Here is a 12,473-nt window from a genome sequence, read left to right on the forward strand (position 1 = left end):
TTTCCTGGATGCTGATTGGATTCCACCTGGCCCCTTGGGTCCCTTTTGTCCAGCTGGGTGATTGGCATGTTCTGGAGGGGGATGGAGGGAGGGAGTATATTCACCATGCCCCTCTGTTGTGGACATTGGGCTGAAACCACATGAGTTTCTTAGCCCCCCTGCATTTCCAATCCACACATACTGGACTGCTGCTATGGAAATACGTTTATGTGAGATAAGCTATATTTAGCAACAAGTGACAAAAAAGCCAAGTAAATTGTCTCATTTACTTTAAAAGCAGAAGGCAAGCAGTTCCAGAGCAGCTCAAGAAGGAGTCTGTCTCTGTCATCCTCAGAGTATTGATTTTACTCTCACACTTGTGGCCTCATAGTCACAATATGGCTGCCCTAGCTCCAGACATCACACACACATGGAAAATAGACAAAACTAAGTGGGTACGGGTGATGCCAATGAACCAATGCCTCTTTCATGCCTGTCTCTTTTTATCATGCAGTAATATCTTTTCCAGAAGCCCCACTCCCTCCAGTGGACTTATTTTTATATCTCTTTGGCCACACTGCATCATATGGCCACTCCTTGCTGAAGGAAAGCTGGGAAAAGCCTCAGTGCTGGGAATGGCAAGAGAAAAGAGTCCAGAATGGCTTTCAGATAGGTGATCAGCTATATCTGCCACACGTTTTAGTTCAGTCACCTAAAAGATCAAGTCTTGTGACTTAAGTGACTCTCACTGAGGTTAGATATGTATGGAGAGGTCTCCAGAGTAGATTCTTTTGCCCTGATTACTCAGGTTGATAATCCCCATCAGCAGTTGCATTTCAACCTATTTGAGGCCAGCCAGGTGACATAAAAGAGTGGCTAGAGCACACACAAGTGGAGAAAGTGATACAGTTTGAGGGGTGCAGGCCCTGCCTAAAGACAGTCAAATTCAGTGAAGTGGCCAAGAAAGCACACCATGAGTAGGATTCAGCCCCAGGGCCACCAAGATGCCACCCCTACTGATTCCTTTTGGCTCTCCATTTGGGACTCAGACAATGAAACTTGTCCTATAATGCCATGCAACGTGTTCCATTCAATGGCCCAGAATTTGGTGATAGTTTCTTAGTAAGCTCTTTTTATCGTCTCAAGAAAGAAAGGCTAATCCTTGTCTACTTTTTCAGACTCTAGGACATGTGCCATGATAAACTGTCAGTACGGCTGTGAAGACACAGAAGAAGGGCCACAGTGCCTGTGTCCATCCTCAGGACTCCGCCTGGCCCCAAATGGAAGAGTCTGTCTAGGTACAACAGTAGGAATCATCTCTACTCCTCCTTCTCCTCCCTTGACTCCCCCTTTACTGAATCTTTTTTCATTCATCACAATCAGCTTGTTGACTAGACATTGGAAACTTCTAAAAGTACAGATTTATATCCGTTTCTGAGATACTTTTAGCCACATATGCTCTAAACATACTTTGGGATGCTAAAAACACGTTTTTCTATTATTTTATATTGCCTTAATGCCATAATAGAAAAGGGATAAAGCCGGGCGCGGTGGCTCACGCCTGTAATCCCAGCACTTTGGGAGGCCGAGGTGGGTGGATCACGAGGTCAGGAGATCGAGACCATCCTGGCTAACACGGTGAAACCCCGTCTCTACTAAAAAATACAAAAAATTAGCCGGGAGGCTGAGGCAGGAGAATGTGAACCCCGGGGGCCGGAGCTTGCAGTGAGCCGAGATCGCGCCACTGCACTCCAGCCTGGGTGACAGAGCGAGACTCCGTCTCAAAAAAAAAAAAAAAAAAAAAAAAAGAGAAAAGGGATAAAGATAATTTTAGTATATTTACTATGTACATTTTATTTAAATTACCATCCAATACAAACTCCACTACTTATATTTTGTCATTTAATTAGTAAGATCCTAAAGACCATTGGGTTTTATTCTGGGTTCTAGCTAATACTTTCTGGAAAAACTATATTTACTTATTTTTTAGATATAACATTATTGAAAATAGTATACGCCTTCTATATCATTTACATTAGCATGTAATAAATTTCATGTTGTCTTTAAAACTTGCTCCAAGTTATATGAACTAAGTATAATTAATTTAACTGGAGAAAATGAGCAGATTAAGTCCATAATATTAATTAAGGGAACATAAAAATTATTTGTTTATAACTTTGAATTTAGTCAAATCCATTGGCTTAGAACTTTCCTCTCTTGTTCTCCTTTGTCTTATTTTGTGTGTTAGTTTTGGGTTCCACAGAAGCTGACCCTGAGCAAGTAGTTGATTTGGGAGGTGATCCCAGGAAACACTGGTTGAGGAGTAGGGAAGTAACCCAGGGAAAGGAAGGCACCAGTGCTGGGTGAATCTGATGAGCAGGTTAAATGAGCTGGGGGCCCCTCTGGGAGGCAGAGAGAAGCTGCCCCTGAATTTTCCCTCTGGGGCAGGAGTGCTGGATATTCATCCACCAACTTCTGCCCTTCATTGATGGGAGGCTGCTCTGGGACATGACCCCCCAGCACTCCCAGCCTAGCCTGGATCGGGAGCAAAGCACAATGTGGTAGGTGCAGCAAGCAGCCTTTGGAAGGTATGGAAACTTGAGTGCTGAGGAGCTATGGATGGAGCACCCACAGGGCACCCTCAGTGACTGAAGCAACACATTTTTCACTTTGTGCTTTGGTTCCTTTGTGGATTTGAATTATGTTCAAGCATCAAATTGCCATCAAATTGTATATACTCCTAACACTTAATTACATTGCACCTAATATACATAATATTTAGAGTAAGTGAGCACTTAGCATTAATGAGGGATGTCAAACCAAATCAGAATGTTGAAAGAGTTCTTAATCTTCTGTGATTTAAAGAAGCACATATCACTATGATTTCATAATCTTCACTACAATAGAAATATGTTTCAGTCAAGGTGCTAGATGTTTATTTATCCTAACTATACATAATGTAAAAAAAAAAAACAACTGCATTTAGAAAGCTCAGCCAAATGGATCCTAAATTAAACACTTTTTAAAAATATACATGTAAATTAAAATTTTGTCTCTACTCTTTGAGAATAATCAAAGATTTAATTAGGTTCACAGGATTTACTACTTTTTAGTATAATAAGATTTATATGACAAGGCTAATTATTGACCAAACTGAATCCAAATTTCCCCCCATCTCTTTGAGTTGTTGGGTGCCATTTTTATTGGAAGGAAAGGTGATGTGCATGAAAATGAACACCAAAAATAATTTTGTTCAACCCAACACTTATTTATTATTTGGAAAATGCAAGAGGCCAGCCTGGGCAATATAGCAAGACTCCATCTCTATAAAAATTTTTTTGTTAAAAATAGCCGGGCGTGGTGATGTGCACCTGTAGTCCCAGCTATGCTAGAGGCTGAGGTGGGAGGATAGCTTGAACTCAGGAGTTTGAGACCAGCCTGAGCAACATAGGAAGACCCTGTTTCTACAACAAATAAATAAAAAATAGCCAGGCATGGTGGCGCATGCTTTGTAGTCCCAGCTACTCAGGAGGCTGAGGTGGGAGGATCACTTGAGCCTGGGGAGTTTGAGGCTGTAGTGAGCCATGATTGTTCCGCTATATTCCAGCATGGGTGACAGATCAGGCCTTGTCTCAAAAAAAAAAAAAAAAAAAAAGAATGCAAGGGAAATAGTAAGACAACACCAACTTGCCTGTTTAAGCCAGGTTCAGAAGAACAAACTAACATCTATTTGATTTGACATCTGAAAGTTAAACCAAGCCTGAGTCTTAGTGGATTGGTCAGCAGAGCTGTCAGCCCCTCTGTAACCTGACTCTCAATGGTAGAAAAGGAACAACACACCTATTGTTGGCTAAAATTACATCATTACATAATTACACCTGACCCACAATTTATGCATAAGTGCATGCCTTCACAACCACATTTCTGTGGGTCAATATTGCAGGGGCCTTGGACAGTCTTACTCATGAAATAGTTATTTTGTAAAATGCAAATTGTAAAATCTGTGTGTTTGGTTTACTTAAAGTGTAGCTATCTGACTCTAGTTTCAAAAATTGTATATGTTATACAATATACAATATTCACTCAGCTGGGGAAAGTATTCACTCAGCACACATGTAATATATAGGTACCAAGTGTCAGACACATGCTCCCTGCCTGAGAACAGCCAGGGCCTAACAGAAGATGTGAATGTAAGTAATGACATTATGGAAAGATAACGTGTCTTAAAAAGGTATAAAGTAATATAAATACATAAAGTGAAGAGCTGTGTGTGTGCCTGGGGGAACTAGAACGCTTGCCAGAGGATATGATGTTGGCACCAGTATACTATTATCAGTTTCCCGGGTAAAGAAACTGCGCATGTGCGTGCATGGTGCGTGCTGTGTGAGTGTGCGTGCGTGCATGTATGCGGCTACTTTTTTTGCTATCACTGACACCTTCTGGTTTTACACCCTAGATATTGATGAATGTGCCTCTGGTAAAGCCATCTGTCCCTACAATCGAAGATGTGTGAACACATTTGGAAGCTACTACTGCAAATGTCACATTGGTTTCGAACTGCAATATATCAGTGGCCGATATGACTGTATAGGTAAGATTCGATGGCACCTTTTCCTTTTTTTCCTGTCCCCACCAAACCTTTGAGCCTTCTCTGCAGATATTTTGATGTCAATTCAGTCTATTAGTTGAACAATCTACTGTGCTGACCAGCTTAACAATAAGAAAAGGTTATGTTTTTAGGTGTCTGGCATTTAGGGAATTCCAATGACATCAATTATAAAGCTAGGTCAATAAAGATTTAAAGTAAGGAATACAGCTCTCTTGTGGAAACGATTATCTTGAGATGATTCCGGTGGGACTCTTTTTAATTTGGCTTTTTGTTTTGTTTATATTTTTTGTTCTATCTCCAGTTACACATGTAAAAATGGAAACAATAAAGCAGTATTTATATTTGGTAAAAGGAAGAATAACAAGGTCTATCTAATCTTGATCTCAGTGATCTGTTTATAACAGTCTCCATCAGGGGTGGCTTTAGAGAAATGTATGAGAGACATGAAGGCCTATGCTCTTTCCTTTCCCCTCTTTCAGCCCTTTCATAGTTCAAGCTCCAAATATAATGTTCCCTTTCCACAGTTACCAAAATTGCTCTCTGATAAGATTCTGGTACCAGTCAGTTATTGCCCTAATCTATGTGAAATAAATATTTTATTCCTTAGCGAATGTATTTCAGGCCTCCATGAACAAGTGAGGTAGGGTATTTGGGGAGACCTTGGATGCATTCCCATTGCCCTTTATATAATGTAGGATGGGGCCTGCCCTATAGTGAAGGGAAATTCAGGCTCTCTGTGGATTTCTCTACCCATAACACGTGTAACAAAGGTATATGCATGACATGGAAGGCTAATAGTTGAGAAAAAATAGGATTTCTTTCAACCCTATACTCAGGGCTTCCCAGGACACGTCTTGTGTAATCATGTTGGGGCAACACACAATTGCTGGGTTTCGAACCATCTTGTGAAGCCTCTACAACTCTTCCCTCAAATTTCAAACACAAAGTCCATCTTAGAGAGGATCATAACATCCATATTTCTCGTGGACTTGGACCCCATGCCCTCCTGCAGACCAAACCAGCCCTGTAATCCTATGATGCTGTGTTACAGTTTAATCCTGTTTCCTGATACCTAAGGGGAGGTTCCACAGAACAGGGTGGAATTCACATGGAAAGTTTCAAAAGGAAACAAATCTTTGAGACTTTAAAGGTGATTAAGATTAGCATCTGAGCTCAGCTTTGTGGCTAAATTAAAACCAACAGGCTATTTTGTACATATGTGTCTACAAATGCATAGATAGAAAATGGGGTGGAGAATACGGCAAATGAACCTCTCACTTGGGTGGAATTTGGCAAATTTTCCTCCTCTAAACCTAGCAGACGAGCTCAGACCAGCCTGACCCTTTCTCCTGGCAGTCTTAGAACAAAATGCCTGTGCCTATAAGTTAGATGATGTCAGTGGTTCCTAGTTGATCTTGCCTTTGTTTGTTAGGAGTTTCAAGACCTTCTGAATATAGAATTGATTTTCTGATATTGTTATTTAGTTCTAAGTTAAATGAAAAAGTTAAGAGAAAAACCTAAACATCTTACAGATTTCAATAGCATTGATAAGCAGGAGATGAAATTGCTGTGGGGGAGGGAAGCAGCAAACACTCCCTACATACCAGGCAGCAAAGAAAGCCAGGGCTGCTGGCCAATGAGCCTGCAGTTCTGAACACCTCTCAGTTCTCAGGCAATGTTTGGTTTGTCGGGGGTGTTCAGTGCTTGGCCCTCCCTACAGTTGATCAAGTGTAAGGGAGAGTCTTTCAGCAAGCCCTGTACCACACAGTTGTTCACTGGAATGTTCTTTTTTAGATATAAATGAATGTACTATGGATAGCCATACGTGCAGCCACCATGCCAATTGCTTCAATACTCAAGGGTCCTTCAAGTGTAAATGCAAGCAGGGATATAAAGGCAATGGACTTCGGTGTTCTGGTAAGTAGCATTTGGTCATGGTGTCTTAGCTATTCCCAATGAAGAATTCTCCCCATATCTCCTTCCTCCCTCTATTTCTCTCCTTTCATTGTCTTCCTCTCCTTCTCCCTCTCCCTTGCTCTCACTCTGTGTATGTGTGCAGTGTTTAACTCTCTGCCTCAGCCTTTTCTTCTTTGCTAATTGGACCACATCTCCAATACTCACTGAAGTTGTAGCCACTAAACTTAAAGAACAGCAAGAGTACTTAATATCTTTCTGGCCATGACATACTTCAAATACTGAACATAAGATTTAAGGAGAAAAGACACTGAGCAAATGTATCTATCAGGATAGACTGAGTTATGGTGCAGTAACAAGCAAACCTAAAATAACAGTGGCTTAAAACCACAAAGGTTTTTTAACCAAGTGAATCTGGACATTTTCCAGAATGCACAACCAAAACAAAGTATGACGAAGCTGATCTTCATTAAAGTATGATCACTTTATCTGTCATCCTCAATGCTGGATCCACTTGCTTTAATGTATATAGCACAGAGTTCCATTGTTCTTGCTGGTGAATTATTTAATACTTTTTGATAAAACTTTAAATTTATAAACCAGACATCTAACAATAAAATGTCACTGCTATTAATAACTACAGCAACAATAAAGGTTTATTTCTCACTCATGTAGTATGTCCAAAGAGAATTTTTCGGGGGTTTCTTCTCAATAAAGTCACTTAAGGACACAGGCTGACAGAGGCCCCATCATTTTATGGTACTATGGGCTCAATTCAAGGCCTTAGGGTTTGTCACAGCAGAGAAAGAAGCATGGACAATTATGCACCTGCTGTTAGTTTATTCAGCTTGGAAGTATCTAACTTCAAGGGACAAAAATAATAATAAACTTGCTGTGTGCCCCCAAAGAGAAGAAAATTAGAAATCTTGGTGAATACGAAGAATGTCTTCCAAGGCAAGGCAGCTATGATTATAGCACAATCACTTCCCTAATAAACAATATCTTACAATGTTTAAAGTCATCCAGGTTCAGCTGGGTGTGGCGGCTCACACCTGTAATCCTAGCACTTTGGGAGGCCCAGGTGGGCAGATCACCTAAGGTCAGGAGTTCAAGACCAGCCTGGCCAACATCATGAAACCCTGTCCCTACTAAAAATACAAAAAAATTAGCCAGGCGTGGTGGTGCACCTCTTTAATCCCAACTACTTGGGAGGCTGAGGCACAAGAATTGCTTGAACCTGGGAGGCAGAGGTTGCAGTGAGCCAAGATCACACCACTGCACTCCAGCCTGGGCAACAGAGTAAGACTCCGTCTCAAAAAATTAAAAAATAAATAAATAAATAAAGTCATCCAGGTTTATCCCTCTGGTCATGACCCTTTTAGCACTGGCTCATAGTGTGACTAGACTTGTTGACTGCCCTGATTCAACTCTCTTATATACCCCTTAGCAGAGTTCCCGCATGTTCAATAAATATGGCTGCAAGGTGTACCCTAACTTATGTCACATTCCATACCCCCATCTGGCCAATGCTCCCAATGATGCAAATGACTGTAACAGTATCCACTCAGTCATACAAAAATAAACTGTATGTACCGTGCTAGACATTTAGCGCCACACCCGTAAAAGGTTCACACTACCCCAGTGAGCTATTGTTGAGCACCACTGGACAAGAGTATGTATAAAAGAATATAACCAAAGAAAATGAGTCTGGAAATCAAATTCTGTGAAGAACTGCCAAAAGAACAGGGCAGCATTTAGTCTGGGAAATATAGTATGGAAAAGCATAAATTGTGCCTGTAAATATTTTAAGAAATATGAAATAAAAGTGGCTTTCCCAAGCAAACTAAGTCCAGTGGGTGGAGGTTACATTCTCTCTTAAAAATGGCTGGCCGGGTGCGGTGGCTCACGCCTGTAATCCCAGCACTTTGGGAGGCCGAGGTGGGCGGATCATGAGGTCAGGAGATTGAGACCATCCTGGCTAACACAGTGAAACCCCATCTCTACTAAAAGTACAAAAAATTTGCCAGGCATTGTGGTGGGCGCCTGTAGTCCCAGCTACTCGGGAGGCTGAGGCGGGAGAATGGCCTGAACCCGGTAAGCAGAGCTTGCAGTGAGCCGAGATCGCGCCACTGTACTCTAGCCTGAGTGACAGAGCGAGACTCCGTCTCAAAAAATGGCTGCTAGGTATTGAATAGTGGAGGAGCAGGAAGCCCCATGGAGGAGTACGGACATTCCACTGCCGCTGGCTTGCAGGCTGGGGGCTCTGAGACGTATTCCTGCATTGGGCTGGAGATAGTATTAAATGACCACTTAGTGTCCAGCAACTGGATGCCATGGTTTCTATCCCTCTAGATAGAAGTATCCAATGATGTCCTTCTGAAACTTGATTCAGAGAGAGAGAGATTGGCTGCCTAGGCAGGGCTGTGCATAGGTAGGTTGGGGGGAAGGACAGCATAACCTTGGGAGGCCCCCAGAGAGGAGACTGAATAAATCAGCTTTCCATATTGGATGAGTGCCCAAGGGACCTGTGCACAAAGCTCCTTTATGCCACCAAATTTGAATATGTACATTCCAGGTTGGGAAGGCCTGAATTTAAATCTTAGCTCTGCCCCATGCTGGCTGTGACCTTTAGCAAATTTCTTAACCTCTCTAAGCTCAGTTTCCTCCTATTCAAAATGGGGTTTATGGTAGTACTGTGGTGGGTTCTAGTAATGGGCCAGTCCACAGTCCCTTGGAGCTCCCTAATCCTATTGAGGGAGGGTAGACAGTTACGTGCGTATCTCTAGCAGTGCTGTCTCTGACAGGAGTCTCCAGCTTCCACTTCAAGGGGTGGGACAGTTCTGAGGTGTGTTCTACATTGGCTCCCAGATGTCCCCAGCAGGACTAAGCCCCACTTACCCACAGTGATTACCTGTCCATCTAAGCACCATCTTTTGGCTTTTCTCCCTTCCTGTCTCAGTGTCTCCTCTCCCCAGTTTCTGCCTCCTGGAATCACCTCCCAAATAAGTCATCTGCACCCAAATCCTCATCTCAGGTTCTGCTTAGAGGAACCCACACTAAGGCAAATATGTCTCGCAGAGGTTCAGTGTGAGGTTTAAATGAGGTAATATATAGAGAGAGCTTAGTTTAGCGGGACCACATAGTAGATGCTCATTAAAGTTAGCTGTGATTGTTATTGTTATTAGTATCATTTCAATCAGCTGTTTGTTAAGGTCCACCCACTCTGAAATTTCACAAAGGTAAATGTGAAAATGCCATGCATACAAAAAAAGACACCTCAGGAAAGCATCTGTTTCAATAAGTGGGCAACTCACCCCCACATACTCACTCTCCTACCCCTAGGTGTAAGAATCGAAGGCGCAGAGTAAACCTGGAGCCATCTTTCTTCCTCGTCATTTGATCCCCTTGAAACTGCAATATATTATTAATGCTAAAATGAAGGCAACATCTTTAAGCATGCAATTAGGTAGTTGTTTGCAGCCTGTGTTTTCTATATTGTAACTCAGTGTTTTGAAATTGTAAATCCCACATCAACACAAACATTTCTTGTGTCAAGAAAATGTCTGTTTTTCTTGGACCATCCAACTTTATTTTGGGGTAAAAGAAATTTGTCTTTATTCTTTGAAACCTCAAATTCATCACACTGTTCTATTCAATATCTGAAAATTATGCATTTTGTTATCCATTCTGCAGCTAAATTATTTCTTTAGTCTTTCACTGGAATGTTTATTTAAAGGAGAAAACTATCTTTGGTTCATTTACTATATTACTTGTCCAACCCTTTTCATTTTGCTTTAATTCTCCATAAAGTAAACAGCCATGTTACTATTGAAAATTCATCTTAACAAGGTCTTAACATTCATTGCTTAAAGAATGATGCCCCAAAATCCACTCTTATGTACATACAAGAGTCATAAAAACAAAAATGAGGGAATTGCATCTAGTTAGCATTCAGCATTATAAAACATTGTAAAATGTTATATTACAAATATATTTGTATGCACATAAATTGCTATTATATCATATAGGGCATAGGCCGGGCCCAGTAGCTCACGCCTGTAATCCTAGCACTTTGGGAGGCCGAAGCGGGTGGATTGCCTGAGCTCAGGGGTTCAAGACGAGCCTGGGCAACACAGTAGAACCCCGCCTCTACTAAAATACAAAAAATTAGCCAGGCATGGTGGTGTGCGCCTGTAGTCCCAGCTACTCGGGAGGCTGAGGTAGGAGAATTGCTTGAAGCTAGGAGGCAGAGATTGCAGTGAGCTGAGATTGCACCACTGCACTCCAGCCTGGGCAATGGAGCGAGACTCCATCTCCATAAAAATATATACACACACACACACACACATATATATATACACATATATACACACACACATATATATACACACACATATATGTCATATATATGGCATTGATGTAGCAACTTTTCTTAAGTTCATTGTTTTGAAAATTTCAGACTCTACACTGCAATATGGAAAAAGAGTTAGATTATCCTAACCCACTCTCTGTACCTAAAGGAAGAAGCACCCTAAATGTAGATGTGTATATGTTCCACTGTTCTAATATGAGTATTAATAATATACTGCCAGATAATTTGGTCTTGATTTGACAGCAGCTACACCTCATTCAAGAAAATCAAAACCCAGTAACAGTCAACTTAGGAAAGGAAACTGTCATTGGCTTACCAGGAACACGCTTCTGGAATCGTATTACCTTAGCTTGATTCCTGACTCGCTAGCCTACTACCTGTGGAGTGAGAACAAATTATTCAAGCTTTCAGTGCCTCAGTTTCCACACCTGCAAAATAGGGGTGATAGTATCTAGCCCTTAATATTGTTTTGATGATTAAATTTATTCATACAGAATAAGTGAACATCCATCTAAAGAGCTTAGCACCAGCCCAGAATATATGAAATGCTCAATAAGTATGTGCTAGGCTAGGAGTAATAGTGACAAAGCCCTCCTTACCAAAATTCAACAATCATTTCTATTGAAAAGCAGCTTCTTTAGTCACTAAAAATATGCTGATGGCTTAATTCGGTTTGTATAGTGTGTATTCAAGAATATGGGTTTTGGTACAACCAGGCCATCCTCATTTTTTTTTCTTCAATTATAAACATTAGAAATTTGGAGGTATGGCCTGGGAATTTTTCTAACTCTGGAAAAGATTTTAAACATTCTGGTCATGAATGCTAAAAATAATAGCACAAATGTTGAGTGTGTGCCAAGCACTAATCTTAGTAATCGACGTGTGTTCACCCATTTAAGCCTCCCAAAAAAACCTATTATTATCCCAATTTTATAAATGGAGAGACTGAGGCAAAGAGAAGTTAATTATTCATGTGAGGACATATGGCTAGAAGATGTGGGAGCTAGGAGTCAAACTCAGGAAACTGGGCTTCAGGATTATGTGCTTAAACACAGGACAGGTGTGTTCATGACCAATTGGTTGATCCTCTGATGGAGAACTCAAAGAGTTTGCCCTCCCCAGCAAACTCTCTTGGCTCATCTTTTGTTCCGTCCTAGCCCCTTCCTGTTTCCTGGGTCCCATGCTGGAATACATTCCTCATCTGTGATTAAGCTTCTTCTTCCAGGACTGTGTCCAAAGCTCAGATTAGTAGAACTTTTCTCCTCCCAGATGATAGATCATCTAATGAACTAAGCGCAGTTGAATGAATGTCAAAGTCATATTCCTCCTGGGTAAGATATTCTCACCTAAGGGTGATCTTCTATAAAGTTTTATTCCAAAGATATGAAATTAAAATTAGGATTTTCAGGTTGGTAGAAGTGTTTGACAACATGGGTATTTGGAGAAATCTCAAATACCTCCCAAGAGAAATTGTCAACTTTACAAAAAACTGGCCTGTGAACCTGAAGACTTTGAAATTCCTAAGTTTTATATCTGAGTTCCCCAAATGTGCCAAAGACCCTCCTACCGCAACTCTCTCCATATATATATATATATATA

General features: G+C 41.1%; 1 protein-coding gene across 1 annotated transcript in view; it reads left to right on the forward strand.

Moving 5' to 3' along the window:
• The window catches only part of EGFL6 (EGF like domain multiple 6), a 198,187-nt gene that overhangs the window by 32,875 nt on the left and 152,839 nt on the right, over positions 1-12,473 (forward strand). The window contains exons 5-7 of the mRNA XM_058441829.1: positions 1,158-1,277; positions 4,436-4,570; positions 6,383-6,505. Of these exons, the coding sequence (XP_058297812.1) occupies positions 1,158-1,277; positions 4,436-4,570; positions 6,383-6,505 (378 nt within the window). The remainder of the gene's footprint in view (positions 1-1,157; positions 1,278-4,435; positions 4,571-6,382; positions 6,506-12,473) is intronic.

This window comes from Hylobates moloch, unplaced genomic scaffold, assembly GCF_009828535.3.
Source record: "Hylobates moloch isolate HMO894 unplaced genomic scaffold, HMol_V3 SCAFFOLD_7, whole genome shotgun sequence".
In the NCBI taxonomy this organism is placed as follows: Eukaryota; Metazoa; Chordata; class Mammalia; order Primates; family Hylobatidae; genus Hylobates; species Hylobates moloch.